This window comes from Sus scrofa, chromosome 15 (assembly GCF_054392235.1).
Source record: "Sus scrofa isolate SSC_HxYL_T2T_F1_AM1 chromosome 15, Sscrofa_HxYL_maternal_Yorkshire_Landrace_v2.0, whole genome shotgun sequence".
NCBI lineage: Eukaryota > Metazoa > Chordata > Mammalia > Artiodactyla > Suidae > Sus > Sus scrofa.
Genome location: NC_139397.1, coordinates 66,408,010 through 66,429,033, shown reverse-complemented (window position 1 = coordinate 66,429,033; position 21,024 = coordinate 66,408,010). Strand labels below are relative to the sequence as shown.

At 41.2% G+C, this 21,024-nt stretch overlaps 1 protein-coding gene across 50 annotated transcripts in view; it reads right to left on the bottom strand.

Annotated features, from left to right (window-relative positions):
* FUT10 (fucosyltransferase 10) overlaps positions 1-21,024 on the bottom strand; it is a 429,533-nt gene that overhangs the window by 366,761 nt on the left and 41,748 nt on the right. For all 50 annotated transcript variants that reach the window (XM_085000164.1, XM_085000131.1, XM_085000142.1 and 47 more), the window contains one exon: positions 5,584-6,419. In XM_085000164.1, coding sequence (XP_084856290.1) covers positions 5,584-6,419 — 836 coding nt within the window. The remainder of the gene's footprint in view (positions 1-5,583; positions 6,420-21,024) is intronic.

Sequence of the window (21,024 nt, the reverse complement as noted above, 5' to 3'; positions counted from 1 at the left end):
TTGAAGTTGCAGAGATCAGCAATGGGCGGCAAATGACTTAGTTGACCTGAGAAAGCTGAGTTCTAAAAAGCAGTGGGAAGGCAGTAAAGCAACTCAATCTATAATGCAGCATCCCCAAGGTATTAAGAATTTGGTGGCATAAAGAATCTCAGGAAATGGGTATAAAAATGGGACTAAAAACAGAAGAGTTGCATGTCATTTTAGTAAGAAGGTCATTTGGTAATTAAGGTTCCAGATAATCAATCTGCACAAAGAGGAAACCTATGCTCCCCATCCCAGCAAAATCATATTCTCCAAAGGAAGTTGAACAGTGGGTCTCCAGACCGAGGGGAGAGGGGACACAGATGAGGGACACTCTGCTCTACCTGAGCCTCTCAACCTCACCTGTCTCATGTTTCAGCATGGAGGGCTCCAAACAACTGCACATCTCACCCCCTTCCTTGTGACTCCTGCCTCCTTTCCTGAGATTTGAGCATTGAAGTCATTGCGGAACACTTCTCAGCACCCATATCACACACCTCATTTCAAGACTTCTTATATAGTAGCAGTACTCAAATACAAACATACTGATCAGCTCAGAAAATGACTCACACATATATGGCCAATTGACTTTTAAAAAAGAAAAGTCAAGGTAATTCAATCAGAAAGAATGATCTTTCTGGCAAATGGGGCTGATATAATTGGATATACAAATAAAAAACTCACTCTTACACTATACCACATCACAAAAACCAACCCTAAGTGCATCACAGTCTTAACTGTAAAAGCTAAAATTACAAAATTGCTAGAAGAAAAGAGAAGCAAATCTTAGCGACTTTAACAGGTAGACAAAGATGTCTTTGAACAGGTAGACAAACTATAAAAGAAAAAAATTTATGAGCTAGATTTCATAAAAATTAAAAACTTTAATTTTTTAGTTAAAAAATTTTAAACTTTTTAAATTTTTTAATTTAAAAAATGTAAAAAACTTTAATTTTATAATTTAATTTTTTAACTTAAAAAAAACTAAAGGGAGTCCCGTTGTGGCGCAGCAGAAATGAATCCAACTAGTATCCATGAGGATGCAGGCTCAATCCCTTGCCTCACTCAGTGGGTTAAGGATCTGGCGCTGCCATGAGCTGTGATGTAGGCTGAAGACACAGCGTGGTTCCCACATTGCTGTGGCTGTGGCACAGGCCAGCTCCAATTTGACCCCCAGCCTGGGAACTTCCATATGCCTCAGGTGTAGCCCTAAAAATCCCCCCCAAAAAATATATATATATACTCAACATCATTAGTTAAGAAAAGGAAAATTAAACCACAGTAAGATACCACTACACACCCACTAGAAAGGCAAAAATGAGAAGGCTGACCACACCAATTGTTAATAAATGGAACTCTCATGCAATGCTGACAGGAATGAAAGAAGGAACAACTCTAGAAAACAATTTGGTAGTTTCTCAAAATGTTAAATGTACACTACCCTATGACCTAGCCATTCCACACCAAGGTATTTATGGAAGAGAAATGGAAGCATACATCTATACAAAGACCTGTACGTGAATATTCATAGAAGCTTTATTTGTAATAGCCGAAAATTGGAAACAGGTGGTAAGCAAATTTTGGTATATCCAAACTTCAGCAATAAAGAGAAACAGATTATTGATAAATGTGACACTGTGGATAAATGTCAAGACTATCATTCAGGATGAAAGAAGCCAGAACACCAAAGAATATACACCATCTGATTCCATTTATATAAAATTCTAGACAACTGCCTTGGCTTCTTTGTCAAAAATGACAAAAAGCAGACAGGTGGTTGCCTGAAGAAGGGGGAGAGGTGGAGATGGAATGAATCACAAATGGACATGAGTGATTTTGGGGGTAAGATAGTTATCTTTGTCTTCTTGACTACAGTCATGGTTTCACAGGTATATGCACATGTAACAACTAATCAAACTGTACACTTTAAATATGCAGCTTATTGTAAGTCAGTTATACTTCAATAAGACTAATTTTAAAAAAAAAAAATCGCAGTTCTATAAAATTAAATTTCCAGTTATTACCTGTTGTCTCTCTGAGGTCAGGATAATTCATCAATAAATGCCCTTTTAACTGACTACAATTAACTCCTACGTTGGCCTCTTCAATACTGAAAGACTTTGCCCTACATAAAGCGAGCAGACAACACTGAGAATAAGCCCACTCAGGCTCACTAGGTGTGATGCTGAGACTCATGATGGACCCATGACCTCCTCCTTCTGGTAGTCCCACCACTGTATTATTCCCTCTCCTCAAGTGTGGGTGTTATTTGTCCCTTGCTTCTAATCAAGAGAACATGGCAGAGGTGAGAGGATGCAGGGGATTACATACATGTGGTTACATCAATAAGGCAGGAGCACTGGTCTTGGACTTTCTCCACACCTTGCTGGCTCTGAGAAATCAAGCAGCCCTGTTGGGAAGGCACAGGGCAAGGAATCATGGGTAGCCTCCAGGAGCTGAGGGCAGCCTCCAGCCAGCAGGAACCTGAAGCCCTCAGTCCTACAACCTCAAGAAACGGAATCTGAAATAGGCATGTGAGTTTGGAAGCTGAGCCTCCAGATGAGAACCCTTCCCTCACTGACGCTTTACTGCAGCCTTCCAGGAAACCCAGTTAAGCCGTAACTAGAATCCTAACCCACAGAGGATATAACAAATATCTGAAATAACAAACGTATGTTGTTTTAAGCCACTAAATTTGTGGCAGTATTGTTTATACAGCAATAGCTAACTAACATACTAGGTGTGTATGTTTATCAGAAGAAGAAGCATAATAAAGGGGAAATGCATTTGATATTCTAATATTTTCTTCATCTAAATACAATGACACAAACTATAAACAATTGTAAGATAAAAAATAGTTTGGAGGAGATCAAATTATTTCTTTCAGCTTTTCTTTGTCTGAAAGGGAGAAAGTAAAGAAACATACCTGAGAAGCTTACTTTAAGGCATACCTATATATAAGCTGTAACAAATCTTGTAAAATAAATGCAAATGAAAACAACTGGCCTAATGCCCTTTAATTTACTTTCATGGTATGTTGTGTTCTGCTTTTCAAAACGTAGCACATTAGCATTTGCAAATTTTATCACGTTCTTTGAAATGCAAGCAAAGTCTTCCAACACCTCCACTGATCACCTCTATAGGAGGAATAGCGGCATGCTGAAGGAAGGTCTACTCTATTTTTCCTCAGAGATTCCAAAGAGAAGAACATCAATTACACCTCCTTCAGGCACTCTGAAATACAGCAATCAAAGAGCATTTTCTATTGGAAATGCAAGAATATATGTATTCCCCATATCTTTTAAAAAGCCACTTCCCAATGTCGCTATATCCTCTTTTCCAGTCCCCAGTCATCATCCCAACAGGGCTTCTGTGAGATGCACAAGCAGTTAGAATCTGCATGGTTCTTTCATTTTTCTGTAAACATAATCTCCAACCCTGCAAAGGATAGTGAAAGGCAACCCAAGCAAATCTTCCCCCTCAGTAGTTCTGTTTTCTGCTCTGATACATTTTCAGAATCAACAATGGATACAGCAGAAATTGAAAGAACACTGCATATCAACTATAACAAAAAAACTTTTAAGTTAAAAAATAAAATAAAATTATACACTTCAAAAAATGAAGTGTATAGCACAGGGAATTAATAGCACAGGGAATTAATGTGGCTTCTACTTTCTCACATGCTTTTTGCAATGGTGTGTATGTGTGTGTGTGTGTGTGTGTGTGTGTGTGTGTGTGTGTCTTTTGGTTTTTGCTGTAAGGTCACCCTACGAATTAGGTCATAAAGGAAGTCACTGGAAATCAGCATGCATTCTCTGAGAAGAGTGATGTCATATTTACTGTTCCTGTTGCTAACCAAGACACTCAGCTTAAAAGATTTTATGAGAAAAACTTATTAAAAAAACAGAATAATTTAAATTCTCTTAATTATGAAAATGTTACAAGTAGTTTAAATTTATTAAAACAAATATTTTAAATTTAGCTAAAATTTTTCTAAACATAAACATATTTAGCACATGAAAGCCTCATATGGTATATGTTCAATACATTAAAATAACTCCAAACGCTGTTTAGGTTTATGTTTGACCTGAAAGTAATATAATAACCAAAATAAACATTTAAATATTTAACAAAAATGTTTGCCTTTAGAGAATTTAGCTAAAACATAATGTGCATAAAGGAGTCAAGGAAATGATGAGTGATGGCCAAGCAGGACCAATCTCAAAGACAGCAGAAAGTAATCTTTTTCTTTCAACAAGATTCCTTTTAATAAAATCATTTATATATAAGGTGGAACCATTCCTGTCATAAATAATAAAGTAAGAAAGGAAACATTAAGAACATGCAGAATTTGAAGATGTTACTAAGAACATTAATTACAATAATTTAAGAAAAATAAGTAGTTTAAGGATTATCCCCAAATTATTTGAATATCCTCTTTATATTAATAAGTATGGGAGTTCCCGTCGTGGCTCAGTGGTTAACGAATCCAACGAGGAACCATGAGGTTGCGGGTTTGATCCCTGGTCTTGCTCAGTGGGTTAAAGATCCAGCATTGCGGTGAGCTGTGGTGTAGGTTGCAGATGCAACTCGGATCCCGTGTTGCTGTGGCTCGGGTGTGGGCCGGCAGCTACAGCTCCGATTAGACCCCTAGCCTGGGAACCTCCACATGCCACGGGAGCGGCCCAAGAAATGGCAAAAAGACAAAAAAATAAATAAATATATATATATATTAATAAGTATGTGTGTATGTCAGACACAGAAAGAACAACAATCAGAGAGAGAAAGAAGGGTTAATTGTGTATATGAAATGAAAGTAAGTTTCAAAATGGCAAACAGCAGGGCAAGAGCATGAAGGGTCTGGCAGAAACCACAGCCTTGATGGAGAGGTTAAAGGACTGACCATGTGGATGAGATTCAGAACTTTCATTTTATTTTATTTTATTTTGTTTTTTTGGCCTTCTTCCCTCCCCTACAGCTTCCTGTATCACTGCCCAGAACCTGCAGTACAGTATCCTCCAGAAGAAACAATAAAGGAGAATTTAAGGACTTTGGGAAGAAGGACAGGGCTAGTAAACTTCATGACAGTCCTCAAAGAATAGAAACAAAATATTTAGAGTTTCAGTTTTAGTTGATTGAGTTAAGGACCCGACATAATGTCTGTAAGGATGCCAGTTCAATCCCTGGCCTCGCTCAGTGGGTTAAGGATCCAGTGTTGCCATAAGATGTGAGGCAGGTCACAGATTCAGCTTGATCAGGTGTTTCTGCGGCTGTGGTAGGCTGACAGCTGCAGTTCTGATTCAACCTTAGCCTGGGAACTTCCACATGCTGCAGGTGCAGCCATAAAGCGGGGAAAAAAAAAAAAAGAAAAAGAAAAGCAGGTGCAGTCATAAAAAGAAAAAAAGAAAAAAGAAATGAAATATTTACCCTTCCCACAGAGCCTGGCCTCTAGAACAGAAATGAGAGGAAGTGACGCAGCCGCTGCAGCAGAAGAAGGCAGAGCAGCAGAGAACATCACGACAGCCAGCCTGGCACCTCTGTGCCAAAGCTAGATGCACTTACCTTTTCCTGGAGCCTAATGTTCTCCCACACCTTGGTGCACACCATGCACTCGAAGGCCTCAATGTAGTTTTCCTGCGTGATGTCCTGCACCCCCCACTTCCGTTCCCTGAGAGCAGTGAGGAGGCGATGGTTGGAGATCTCGCCCTTCAGCTTCCACTCCAGGTAGGCTGCATACAGTCGGTCATCGTGATCCAGCCGTCTGATGTAACTTGCCAGTTCTCGAGGGTGAGAAAATGCTGATACCAGAATGGCACTTCTATTGCTCGGAAGCCAGTCTGCGATACTGGGGGACCCGTAATACACAGGGACGACCCCCAGCTTCAGAGGTCTCCAGAACTTCTCTGTGATGTAGTCATCGCAAACCGCATTCTCAAAAGCAAGGATGAACTTATACTGGGCAAGGATCCTATAAAAGCCTTCGGCGTCCATAGAGGCTGGATTGTTCAGCGGCTGAGGGAGATCTCTGTTTCGCAAGCACTCACCATAGGAATCAACCTCGATGTACGTCATAAGTTCTCGAACATAGCTGTCCCTATCTGAAGGTGGGTCACAGTCAGACTGTACGTACACCAGCGGAGCAAGGCTCTTTCGAAGGTTGTTTTTGGACTGCAAGGGGACCAGGTACTGGAGTGACGTCAAGACCTCTGGGCCCTCTAGGTACTGGGTAGTTAAGGGCAGGTGGGAATGGCGGCTGAAGGTGGCGGTGTAGTTAAACAAGGTGATGACTGGCTGGTGAAAGAGCTTATAATTGTTTTTTGGAGACTCTTCGTGAAAAAGGGCCCAGTCGTGATGGGCTTTCCGAGGTAGAGGTAAGCTATCTATGTTAAAGTCAGTACCTAGGAGAAGAAAAGACAATGCTAGTGTGTCCAAAAGAACTCCGGTGTTGACGTTTGAGTCCACCTGAGTGTGGTATATCAGTACACAGAGGAGTGTGAGGTTACATATAAGAAGCATGTTACAGTGTCTGCAAAATGCCTAGCAGTCAATCATGAAGCTTTCACCCTAGAAACTCCTCAGAGAGAGCCTCACCAAGGAAAGGGACCCTCTCTTTCATTATATGAAAAAGGAAAAGGGAGTAGTGTCTAGCCTGGTCCTAAAGAATTCATTCCACTGCAATTAGCTTTTCTTCCCAGAGGTGTTGCCTAGGAGAAGAAGGGAGAAATAAAGAGATATACAGTTCTTTAAAAAGAAAAGCTCAAGAGAAAGGAAGCCAAAAAGGGAAAAGCAACCAGCTGGGCAGATTGATTAACTGAAAAAGTTAAATCATGCAAAAAGTAGCCAGAACAAATATACAGGACAGTTTTTTTTTTTTAATCCAAAATGATCGATTTTGACAAAGTACAGTGAATCAATCTTAGTCAAAATGGCAGACAAGAGGCTTTTAAAGACTTAAGAGCTGATAATAGCACTATGTTACAGACCACTGCAGGATGGACAAGAATTAACAAGCACATCAAGAAATAAAGAAGGCATAACAGGATTATAATTATGAGTGATTCCAGCTTCCACTGGATTAATCGGGGAAACCTTTGAAACATGATAACGTGCAGACAGACATGATGGATGTGGTAAGCCATTGTTTCCTGACTGTGTGGGTGGAGACTCAATCAGGAAGAAGTTATTTCTATAACTGAGAAAGAAGAATTAAGACAATATCATAACACATAACACAGAACCTCTAAAGTGTTCCAGACACTGATGATTTTTTGGTCCAGTGATCTTTCTAAACGTAAAAAAATGACATACACAAAAAATCCATCTTCTGGCATCCACTGGGGGAAAAAAACAAATAAATTCTTCTAGTGTAATAAAATATATCCTCTGGTAGAATTCATAAAAATTAATTATGTAATGCCAGTGCACACTCTCTCAAATAAACACATTCTCTCTGGTGCCAATAGTATATTAATGAGAAACCAATTAATCAAGAAAGGTTTTAAACAATTAAAGACCAAATAAGATTATGCTGGAGGACACAGATGGAGCACAGAGAAACTGCTGAAGAAAGTATTACTGTCTTGACAATAGGCTTCTATTCTCAATAGTCAGGAAGGAAAGACTAACATCAAAAAATGGTTATATATTTGTTTACTTGGCATTTGCTGTATTGGACCTTTAGCATCAAAAAAAGTTGGATGGTCAGCAACAGTTAACAGACAAACATGAGGACATGAAAGAGAACCTGAGAAGAAAAACAATTTATAACGTTGAAATGGTTGCTGCTCATAAAGGGTCTAGGCTGGTCAAGTGGCCAGCGACAGGAACCGAACCCATAAACTTGAGTTAAAACAAAAAGTTTCCCACCCACAGTAGAGCAGAGATTCAAGGCCATTTGCCTAGGAGAGGAAGAACCAGAGTCCAATCCCTAGCAATCAGAGACAGGGACCAAGATATGAGATTAAAGGTTGGAAGGATTATGGTTTAAAACCAGTGGGTCTAGAATTAACTAGGGGACCAGGCACAGATGCCTTGAGTGAGGGACTCAAACACCATGGCTGTCTGCTGCTAACTGTTCTCTGGCGCATGGGGGCATCACCCTGTGGTTGTCACGGCAAAGATCCAAAACGTAGAGCAGGGAAAGAGAAAGACACAAAATCTGCTTCCAGTGCTTCAGAGAATGGAGAGGACCCAACTTCTATCTCTGCTTCTCTACATCAGTAGAGTGTATATAAAAATGAATAAAAAAGGCTGTGCTAGACCTTTTCATGGCCAGCATCTAGGTCTGTGTGTTGGTAATAGGAATGGGACTCGAAACTGGTTCCAGTTATAAGCTTTTCATTCATTATAACTAGGAGATAAGGGTTTCCAGGCTCATTATACCTTCAGCCAAGTTGCTATTGGAACCTGGAGGCTGGGAAGGAGAGAAGAGCATAGGGTCTCTCGAATATGCAATCTGTGGTAGCAAAAAAATAGCCAGCACAATCTAAGCAAGAAACACGTATACTCATGCCCTAAAAAACAACAAAAAGCTTTTTAAAATGAGAGCAGCAGGTTCCCGTACATGTGAATTCTGTTTAGTTTGTAGAAGCAGGACTATCTTCAATAGTGGGGGAACGCCTCTTTAATAGAGAGGAAAGTTAAAGGAACCTAACTTGCCGGAAACATTTCACATCATTTGCTGCTTTTAAAAGTATTTCCTGGAGTTCCTGTCGTGGCTCAGTGATTAACAAATCCAACTAGGAACCATAAGGTTGAGGGTTCGATCCCCGGCCTTGCTCAGTGGGTTAAGGATCTGGCATTGCTGTGAGCTGTGGTATAGGTCTCAGACGCAGCTTGGATCCTGTGTTGCTGTGGCTGTAGTGTAGGCCATTAGCTACAGCTCCAATGAGACCCCTAGCCTGGGAACCTCCATATGCTGCACATGCAACCATAGAAAAGACAAAAAAAAATTTTTAATTTTTTAAATTAAAGTATTTTCTAATCACCTCCCTAAGATATATGCACGCACGCACATGTGCACACGTGCTCTCACATTAAAATAGGGCTTTTCTTCAGTCTTTCAAATGAAAGTCTCTGAGGAAGATTAAAAAATATATGTCATTTTGCCCAGTGATCTCCTCCCCTAAACTTAGAGCTTCAGATGGTAAACACTCAAGAATTCTGAAATTAGAAGCATAACAGACCTAAAATACTTCGCTGAGGATATTTACTGCCTAGAATGTGAGTGGCGATATTGAGCAGTTTCTAAAAGGTCTTGGATGTGGCTCAGGAAGTAGCTTGGTTATTTAGCTCTCTCTGACTCCAGGGCAATGTTCACTCAAACAAGAATCAGAACTGGGGTCTTTAAAGAAATGGAAACCAATTAAACTATGGTAAATCCATAAAAATGTGACTAACTTGCATGTGATTGGTTCAGTAGTTTTATACAGCCATCTTCACCGGTTCTGACACTTAACTTCAGATTCAAACTTTCATTTCTCTAGGCTATTTTGCGTTTACTGAATACAAATTCATTCGTTCCTTTAAATAACAGCTGACAAACACCTTAAGCATCAGAGTACATTGTAAAGGGAACTGCAACTTGGAGTACAAATGGAATAGAATGAATGCTGGCAAGCAGTGCCAGATTGCTGACAGTAGGGACTGAATCCGAAATGGCACCGAAGCAGAGGAATGATAATAAATGGCAGACATCCAGAGGAGTGACAAGTCTTTGTGATACGATTATGTGCTCCCTTTCTTCTGCAGGTGCATATACTCATGATTCCCACACAAACTGGTGCAAACAGAAGGCCACACCGACTATTAGACCCACTCTACTAAGAAAGTTTAGTCTGAGTCATATACGTGGAGTTAAAACACCCTGGTAGGGACCAGAGTTTTCAGACTGGCTAATGGCAAAAGACCAGAGGAATTACTGACCCTGCGACAATGATGATTCTGGTTGAGTAACTTACTCTTGGTGCATGTGCACGCACACACAAAGACACACACACACACACACACACACACACACACACACACACACACACACACACCCACACCCACAGAAATGTTACCTGGCTTAAAACCGGGTCCACTTGGGAGAAGACATGCTTTAATTTTGAAAAAAGAAATGTTCCCACACCATGTCCTCCAAAGGTCATCTGTTTTTATTTTTATTTTTATTTTCTTTTTTCCATACCTGGCACATGGAAGTTCCCGGGCTAGGGGTTGAATCGGAGCTGCAGCTGACAGCCTACACCACAGCCACAGCAACACTGGATCTCAGCCACATCTGTGACCTACAATGCAGCTTTCCACAAGGCCAGATCCTTAAGCCACTGAGTGAGGCCAGGGACTGAACCTGCATTCTCAAGAACACTATATTGGGCTCTTAACCCACTGAGCCACAACAGGAACTCTGGTCATCTCTGTTTTTATTTTATTTTTTAAATTTATTTATTTACTTTTTGTCTTTTTAGGGCCACATCTGCAGCATATGGAAATTCCCAGGCTAGGGGTCAAATAGGAACTGCAGCTGCCAGCCTTACCATAGCCACAGCAATACTGAATCTGAGCCACATCTACAACCTACATCACAGTTCATGGCAACACCAGATCCTTAACCCACTGAGAGAGGCCAGGGATGGAACCCAGTTCCTCAAGGATAACAGTCGGGTTTGTTGCCACCGAGCCACAAGAGAAACTCCCTTATCACTGCTTTAAAATGAACCTGTACCAGAGTTCCCATCGTGGCTCATCGGTTAACAAATCTGACAAGCATCCATGAGGACGCAGGTTTGATTTCCAGCCTTGCTCAGTGTGTTATGGGTCCGGTGTTGCGGTGAGCTGTGGTGTAGGTTGCAGACGTAGCTTGGACCTTGCGTTGCTGTCGCTGTGCCATAGGTCAGCAGCTACAGCTCCAATTCAACCCCTAACCTGGGAACCTCCATACGCCTTGGGTGCAGCCCTAAAAAAGAAAAAATAAATAAATAAACAAACAAATAAATAAAATGAACCTCTACCTTAAAATGGTATGTCCCATGAAATGTAACCCCACAAAATACCCCCAGAGAGGACACTAAAACTCTGGAGGAAAAATAATTTAGGCCAAGGAGATGCCTCATCTAGCATTTGCATAGTTCGTAGCTATTTTTAAAGCCATTTCACGTGAATTTTTTTGACCTATCCATACAACCCATCAACCACTTATGCTCCCTAAGGTTCTCGGGTTTAACCAAAAATGCCACACATGCACCTCTGCAGAGAGCCTGGCTCTAGCCAATTCAGAGGGACTCTGACAGGTCACTGGCCTCTGGCAGGTCACTCTTGTCCAAACTTCCAGACCCATATTCTTTCCTCTTCTCCCATCATCTCTCTTCATGGTCCTTTTACCTGCCCCTTAATCGATTCTCTGTTATGTAGCCCTTTCTTAATTATACATGTTCAACTAGGCATCTATCCATTCTACCCCTGGGTGTGGAAATTTCGCAAGCCCCTTACTAAGCCTGAACTGTGGGTCAATCAGTAACTTTGCAGTCCCTTCCTAACAGAGCAGGTCTAGAGGCAAGAGTCCTGCCTACCAAATGCCTAAATGTTTAAAGGCTATACATCAACCTAACAAGCTGTTATATGTTTTATCCTTCTACCTTTATAGACATACACATTCATGATTTTCCTAGTGTGCAGAACAGCAATTCACACCAAGTATGGATAACAACTACTCAAAATTAATGTCATTTTATGCCACAAATCATAGTCCTCTTTGGAGCTTGGCATGGGGTAGAAAGAGGAGAAGGGAGAGGCTTCCTCCTCACCTGTTGATTCAGCCTCCCCTAATCCTCAAGCCTCCCCCTCCATCCACTCAGAACATCCAGGAGGAAACACCATCTGCTCCCCCTCCTTGAGGGCCCTGCCCTTTCTGCCCCCACTGTCCATCTGCCTCCTGAAGCCCTTGAGCGTGATGTCTGTAAGATTTCTCCCCTGTAGAAAGAGTCCCCACCAGACAAGCCCTGCCCCACCCATCTCAGCATTAGCCTTTCGAGCCCCTCAAAGGAACCTGCAGCTGGAAGGCCAGGTTCAAACTCCGAACTCTCAGAGTTCCAAGCTGGAATGCAGTGGTGCCTGGTCCCCATTCCTTCCATCCCTGGTTCCATCCCACACTGTTGGGACCCTGCACACATGACACAGATACCTCAGTCTGCAAGTCCAAGTCTTGTCCTGACAAAGACTCTGCCTGACCAAAGTGTAATCAGACTCCCTCTGAGCCCTCTTCTCGCTACGCCTCAACCTTGGCCAACCTTGGCCAGCTGGCCTCCCTGGGCCTGCAGAGCCCAGTTTCAGCAAGAATCCTGTTGTGTTGGTTTAGGGAGGAAACCCCCCGCCCCAACCCTTGATGTCAGAGTTCCTCACCCTCCTCACTTGATGGCTAAGTCCTTGGCCTGCCTTTAGCAAGAATCCTGTTAAGCCGGCTTACAAAGCATCTTCCTGCCCTTAACAGCCTCTTAGTAATTTCCCCTCCACTGACCCCCTCACTGCCTGGCTGGCCATCAGTCCCCAGTTATCTTTGCTGTACTTGGAGCTGAGCTCAGTTCTATACTGAAGTCTCTCTCCTCTTCTACAGTAACTCAAATAAAATCTAACTTGCTATATTTTTTTTTTACAAAACACTGGCTCCTGCTCACCTCCAACGGTACAGCCTCAGAGACCAGCCATCCTGAACTCTAGACAAAGATTCTCCCCCTGTGCTTCTTCAGTCCAGGGGTGGTTATGTTTCCCTCATACCTAGAATAATTTGTTTTCCTGTCTGACTACAGTTAATACAGAAGCCCATTTCAAAAGCTTGAGACTTCCACCTGATTGCAACTTTATTCTAAGTTCCATTGCAAGTTTTCGCTTGCTCTCTTTCTCCTTGAATTTCCTAAAAATACTATCCCTTCTTCACAGTTCTACCCCCTGTTACCACCATCGCAGGCTTCTATTTTCCCCTCAGAGAACCACCTTTCTTTTCATCTGAGTCCATCTGGTGAGAATGTGGAAGCAGAAAAAACACAAGAGAAAATACAAAATCAGAAAATGAGACTCCCTTTAAGATAGGAACCATCAAATTACTTGAAACCAAAAGGACATTCCTCATTCGGATACTGTACTGAAAATTCCTTCTCTGAGCTGCTAATTAAAATCTACAGAATACTGCTGACCCAAGCAGCACAAAGAAAGATGGGATGGAGGTAAAGGTCTTCAGTAAAACTTATTCAACCCCATTCTAAGTTTTATCACAAATTACAAATCCTCTTCCCTGTACTTTGGGCACTTCATGTAAAAAGAGATAAAGACTTTCTTATTGCTAAAAGATTTTATTAGAGAAATTTTACTTATTGGAAATGAACATCTCTATGGCCAAATGTTCTTAAAGCTTATGAAACAATGGGCAAAGCATGGCTACTGTGGGAGACAGTAATAGTTCATAAATCACACCTATTGTTATTCACCTCAGCTGCGGCTAAACTCACAGTGACCTCACTGAATTTGTTCTCATTTCCTGCCTTGGATTAAATCATTTGTTTCATGAAGCTCAAACAACTTTTAGTTTTTGAGATAAACCATGACAATTGCTACCTCCCTGCCACAGCTGTCTGCAATAAGCTTACTAGCAAACTACAGTACTTGACAGTTTCTAAATCTAAACAGAAGTAGAAATTCGGTTTCTTCCAAAGTAATAATTAGAAAAAGTGAGAACTGGGTGTTATAAAGACCAAGAAGAAAGCAGAGCAGGAATAACAGCTTGCGATGCAGCCCAAGCCTTGGAGAGATAGGAGCTGATGTCACCAGGGCTTGTTAACAAGGCCAATTCTGCAAATCCTAGAATGTTCTGCCAAACTTGAACATCAAACTTTCTTCGCTCTGATTAGGGTTTGTGACATCTCTCAAGGCACGCGAAGAACGTACTCCCTGTTATGAAAAGCCACACCATTTGGGGCTGGTAGATGTAAACTATTACATTTAGAATGGATAAGCAATGAGACCCTGTTGCAAGACATGTTTCCTTGAAAACTCCATCTTGTCCTTCTTTACTTTATCCCATCTTCTTCTTCTTCTGGGGTCTGGAGTCAAGGGATGCTTCACAAGCTTGCTCATGATATGGTTTGATTCTCCTTGATGGAATCCAAACAGGTTGTAATCCATGACCTGGTGAAATACAAGCATATCCCCTACCCCACGTAATAAGTTTTCCTGGAGACCAGAAGTTTGTTAGTGGATCCTGCCACCAAATCAAGGGCTGTTCAGCATGAGGAAAGTTAATCTTATTTTGTTCTGTATAAAAATGTCTCTCTGCAGCTGTTTTTTCATCAGAGGCCAAGTTTAAAAAATTTAAAGTGAATAAGGTTTTGTTTAAAAGTGTTTGTTGCGACTTAACTATTTCTGTGTCTCCCCCTTTTTGTTTTGGAGTAAAACCCGAAGTCGAGCTTTCCACCAGAGTTGCTTTCAGAGCCAGTTCAGCTACATTCCCGCTCCGCTGGGACTCCTTTGCATCCTCTATCCTCATCCTCTATGATGAGGGGTCATCTTCCTCATCTTCCCACTTGAGGTCAGATCAAACATCTAACCCGAGAAGCTGAAAATCTACTAAGAAAAGGAAAGCCTCTCACTCCAAATAATTTGGTCCTAGCTCTCTTTACTTTAGTTTCCATCGCAGTGAGTATTCTCACAACTGGCAAAGAAATCATTTTATTACTTGTATAGTACAGGAATTAAAAGCCTCATGAGTAAAACCCATTAAAAACTATTGAAGATTTAACAAGAGAGTCCATCAGCTTTCTTAGCAAGACTCAGAAGGGCATTGAGAAAACATACAAAGGAACCCAGAAACAATGGAGGGCCAAATAATTCTTAAGGATAAATTCATAGCTCAGCCGGTGCCAGATATATGGAGAAAGCTCCAAAAAATTGGCTTTTGGCCCTGATCAGGATCTGGAGCACCTCCTCAGAGTATGTTATAATTGGGGCCAGGAAGAATGAAAGGAGAACAAGAAGAGAGACTGAGAAAAGGCTGAGGCTCTAGTTATGGCACTACAGGGAGTCAACCTGGGAGTTTCAAAGGTGAGAGGACTAGGGCAGAGACCTATGCCCGGAGTCTGTTTCCTCTGAGGAAAAGAGGGACCCTTTAAATGGGAATGCCCCAAGACTCAGCGATCACTGGAAGAGGGATTGCCCCTGAAGACGAAGGTCTCTGTGGTTGACCCCTCAAGCCCAGGATCAAGACTGATGGAACATTTCCATAATGGCTCCTGTCCTTATCACCACTCAGCCCTGGGTGACTCTAAATGTAGGAATACAGAGCCACTTTTCAGTCCTCCTCTCCAATCCTGGGCCCCTCCCTCACGAATCTGCCACATTTATATTTCTGGCAAGCCGGTTACAAAATTCTTTACACAACCTTTGAGTTGTGACTGGGAATCCATTTTCTTTTCTCAATACCTTTCTGATTGTTTCAGAGTCCAGATCCTCTTTTAGAAATTCTTAAAATATGGAAGGTAACTACATACATGTTGTTACAGTTGTCAACATTAGGTATAATATCTTATCGTACCTAGGTTTAACAGAAGTCAAATGAGACACTGAAACATCAGTTACTAAACAGAAACTAAAGGTCTTTAGAATGATTAACCAATATGATCAGTGCCACCCTGAAATGGTCTCTATAAGAAAAACATGTGTTTTTAAAAATTATAAAAGTCAGTCCGTGGTTGCTTTAGAAAAGTAGGATGAGTGTGTTTTCAATATAGAAGGAATGAGGAATGGAATTGCATCTTCAAAAGAAAGATAGTCTGTCTTCAGCTGATTGCTCTACTTGGAAAATAAGGGACAGACTAATATGGATAAGAGAATTTTGAACATGGTAGGGACTGTTTAGAATATATTTGAGTAAGTTAACTTTAAGGTGATGCCATAAATCATACTGTTCAAAAGGACATAAGGTAGCTTTCCGTTGCATGCTGACCAAGGCATACAGATGTTTCATAACCAGCCAGAGAAATCAGAAGAATCATGAGTTACCTGTGCTATTATAAAATATAAATGTTGTATTCCTGATTGTTCACAGAATGTGTCTAATTCCCTGCTAGATCATCATCAATAGATTCATGAGCTGTCAATTCAGCTCCAGTTTTTGGAGCTGCCCTGTGGAACCCGCTGACCTCCTCCTCCTGGTGAAAATATTTCTTTGAGGTATCCAAAGCAATGTTATCAAAGCCCACTTGACCATTCCATGAGTGGAGACCTAACTGCTTTCCCCTAACGACGCCCCTTTTCAGCAGGAAGAAGTTAGAGCGGTCGTCGCCCCTTTTCCCACCGTTAGAGTCTCCAACTCAAAAAGGGGGGAATTAAGGTAGATTTTTAACTCAGGTAGTCAGTGTAGGGATATGGGCTTTGATACATTCTTTGTGGCTATTTATTAACAGTTGTAAACTGAGGGTCGCATAGCAAGCCCAACTGCTATAAAAGTTGCGGGTATTGCCCCATGGATCCATCACATCAGAGTGAAGAAGGTTGCATCCGCTGCTGACATGGACACCAGGGAGGCTGTACAGCACCTCGAGAATCTCTTCATGGTCAAGTTCCAGAGACTCCTTTTGCCATCATCAGAGTGCTAAGCCCTGCTCTGGCCACCCCTGGAAGCTGGTCAGTCTATGCACAGCAGAAGCCTGAGGAGTTCCACGTGAGACTTAAAACTTGAACTCTGAGACTTAACTTGGACTGTGTTCTAAGCGAATAATTCAAGAAGAAGTGAAAAAAGTTTCAAGAACTATTTTTGTCTTCCCGCAAAAACAAAAAGGGGGAGATGTTGCAAGACATGTTTCCTTGAAAACTCCATCTTGTCCTTCTTTACTTTATCCCATCTTCTTGTCTTACTTTAAGACCCTACTGTATAGCACAGGGAACTATGTCCAGTCTCTTGGGGCTGGACATGATGGAAGACATTATGAGATAAAGAATGTACATATACATATGACTAGGTCACTATGCTGTACAGCAGAAACTGACACAAAACTGTAAATCAACTATAGTCTTGGAGTTCCCGTCGTGGCGCAGTGGTTAACAAATCTGACTAGGAACCATGAGGTTGAGGGTTCGATCCCTGCCCTTGCTCAGTGGGTTAACGATCCAGCGTTGCCGTGAGCTGTGGTGTAGGTTGCAGACGTGGCTTGGATCCAGCATTGCTGTGGCTCTGGCGTAGGCCGGCAGCTACAGCTCCAATTCAACCCTAGCCTGGGAATCTCCATATGCCGCGGAAGCGGCCCAATAAATAGCAAAAAAAAAAGACCAAAAAAAAAAACTATAGTCTGATTTTTAAATAGCCACATCAGGGTATTTCTACATCCCATGTCCTGAGTCCCTCTATTGCAAGCAACATACGTGGAGACAGGAGATGTTACCACTACCTCAGAGAGGCACAACCACCCCTAAAAAGCCAGGTTTTACTGAATTGTCCAATTTGGAAAGTGTCAAGGTGGGAACTCTGAGGCTTCAAAGATGAACAAGATCAGCCCAGGGACCTGAGGATTATAAATGTAAATATTCAACCCTTAGCTGAAATTCAGGATAGAATAACACAAATGCAAACAGCCCTGGCAAGAAAAAGAAAGGAATATTTCCTTGGGACTGGTCAAAGTCTCTGGAGCATACTCTAATTATGTGAGCACCTGACAAGCCCCCAGCAGATAAGGAGACTTTCGAGGACCCGTATCTTGTTTCATCTTTGCCTGCAGAACCTAACACAGTGCCTGCAATGGAGCAGGGACTCAAAGATATTTGGAAAATAACTATAAGTTCATGTTGTGGTTTTATTTTGTAAAAGTCAGGCCTAAGCTTATTCGGGCACGAAATGTAGAAAAAGAGTAAGAAGTAAAAGCAGAAACTGGGTGTTAAGAGTTATTTGTCAAGAGGATACAACTCAAATGTGGAACCACTGGGGATCCTAAAAAAAAAAAAAAATCTTAAAATTAAGTAAAAGCATTGAAAGCCCTTCATTCAAGGGTCACCTGCAAATCACATCAGTACCATCCCAAGTAAACAAGAAATTCAGTTCACAATATGAGCTGTTTGATTTCATGACTACATCTCCACCCAATGAGGTCAACAGGTTTCTGTAAACATAAAAGAATATATTAAGTTAGGGAGAGGAGATGAAGTGAATTGGCGAAAAAATCACTACATCATTGTAGGGCCTTTCTCCTGCCTTGTTTGCTCTGAAAAGTATAGCAATTTCATTTTAATTACTTATAATAATACTTCATGGTAGACTAATAAGTGTATACTACTACCTCATAAAAAAAATGAAGTCTTAGCAACATTTTGGCATCCTGTTATTAATTCTTTGCAAAAAAATTTCTTTGACAGAGCCAATGATTTGAGAAAGAATTACTGAGAATTTTAAAAATGGATGAATTTCTGTTGTGGCTTAGCAGGTTACCAACCTGACTAGAATCCATGAGGATGCAGGTTCAATCCCCGGCCATACTCAGTGGGTTAAGAATCCAGCATTGCCATGAGCTGCAGTGTAGGTCATAGACATGGCTCAGATCTGGTGTTGCCATGGCTGTGGCGTAGGCCGGCACCTGCAGCCCTGATCCGATCCCTAGTCTGGGAGCTTCCATATTCCAGGGGTGTGGCCCTAAAAAGAAAAAAAAGAGGAATTTAAAAATGGGATAATGAAGAAGTGCTAAAGAACTAGACTCTTCACTGAGCTTTGGTATGGAAAATCTTTTAGGCAGAGGTCATTTCTGGACTCTTCTATGTGACCACATTTTCATTAGGGTTGATTCTATGGAAGCATCTTAGCAGTCAGTCATGGGAAAACATTAAAATTCATCCTAAACCTGAGCTCATGTGAAGTCCATGAAATTATAACGGGCAAGTTAAATCTGTAAGCCAAGTGTCTTAAACTTTTTCTGAGCTTTATACAAATCAAATATATAAGTAAGCAATAAATAAGATTTTACTAAAAGCAAAGCAAATTCCCAATTTGCTGTTTGAGCTTGCAAAATTTAATTATCCGTATTCATTGTGTTTCAAATTTTTCACATGTTAAAAGAATTCAAACTTTGAGGGGAATTGTGTATAGACTTGTTGAGGCTAATTTGGCAGTATGTACCAAAACTTAGTTTAATTTATCCACTGACACAGCAACTTCATTCTCAAATGATCTAGAGAAATGACTACATATGGACAGGAGTTCCCGTCATGGTTCAGCAGGTTAAAAACCCAACATAGTATCTGTGAGGACACGAGTTTGATCCCTGGCCTCGCTCAGTGGGTTAAGGACGCAGTGTTGCCTCAAGCTATCAAAGAGGTCGAAGATGCAGCTCAGATCTGGCATTGCCGTGGCTGTGGTGCAAGCCAGCAGCTGGCCCAGGAACTTCCATATTATGAAGGTGTAGCAGAAAAAAGAAAAAAGCATACATACAGACAAAAACATACAAGTATATTCATGATAACTAACAGAAAAACAGCAACCTAAATAACCATAGACAGGGAAGTGGTTAAATAAATTTAGGTAGTTCCACACTACTGAATTACCATAGCTTTAAAAATAATAAACTGACATAGTCTAATATGAAAAAAAAATCTTTAAAAATATATTTAGGAGTTCCTGTCGTGGCTCAGTGGTTAACAAATCCGAGTAGGAATCATGAGGTTTGCGGGTTCAATCCCTGGCCTCCCTCAGTGGGTTGAGGATCCGGTGTTGCCATGAGCTGTCGTGTAGGTTGCAGATGCGCCTCAGATCCCACGTTGCTGTGGCCATGGTGTAGACCAGTGACTACAGCTCTGGTTAGACCCCTAGCCTGGGAACCTCCATATGCCATGGGTGTGGCCATAGAAAAGAACAAATAAATAAATAAAAATACGTTTAAATGGATGGAGTTCCTGTTGTGGCCCAGCAGTAATGAACCTGACTGGTATCCATAAGGATGTAGGTTCGATTCCTGGCCTCGCTCAGTGGGTTAAGGACCTGGAGTTGCCGTGAGCTGGAGCGTTTGGTCTCAGATGCAGCTCAGATCCTGCTGTTCCTGTGGCTGTGGCATAGGCTGGCAGCTGCAGCTCCGACTTGACCCCTAGCCTGGGAACTTCCATATACTGCACATGCGGCCCTAAAAGGCAAAGATTAAAAAAATAATAATAAAATAAAAATTTAAAAATATGTTTAAATGAAAAAAACCAATATACACCTATGGTATGATTCAGTTTAAGGAAAAAAAAAAAAAGGCTACTGGATGATTCAATTACACATAAAAATTCTGAAAGCACAGCCACTGATCTAACAGGGATAGGGATTGGGAAAGTAAGATTGAAATTTTCTTTTCGCTTGGTAAGATTTCTTTACTGTTTCACCTGCTTCAGTGATATATTCAGGCCTTACTTGTGTAGATTTTAAAAATCAAAAAGTTAAAGGAAAAAATGAGGCACTTTTCTGAAGAGAAGCGTTAAAAAGTCCCACTAACTGTATAATACATAAAGGCTCATGGATATAGTCCCAAATGGCCCTATCACCCCCAGTGCCACTTAGGAAAGACGGCCCTTGGAATCTTGCATGCTTCTAAGAGTATATTTCAGAATTCATATGGAAAATTATTTGGCATAGTTAACTGCCAGGAATTTCATCCATCACAAAAGGAAAGCTGGCCGATTACAGCCTCCTCAAACCTCAACAGGTGAATGTGTTCAGCTAAACATATGGCTCATCAATTATTTCAGATATAAATGAGAGATTAGCCGACATCCTCAGAGAAACCACATGAGGGCAATGCCTCACAATTCAGTCAAAAAAGCGGTTGGAGTTTTTAAATTAAACACATCAAAATAATGCAGCTGGAGCGCATCAAACCAAGCACCTTGAAATAACAATAATTATTATTTCAATTTGTTCATCTTAGTGCTTTCAATGTGTACTTTGCAATCTTGATGACATTTAAGTAGAAAATGTTGGCAACATCAGAGCTCTTAAAGCAGTATTCCGGA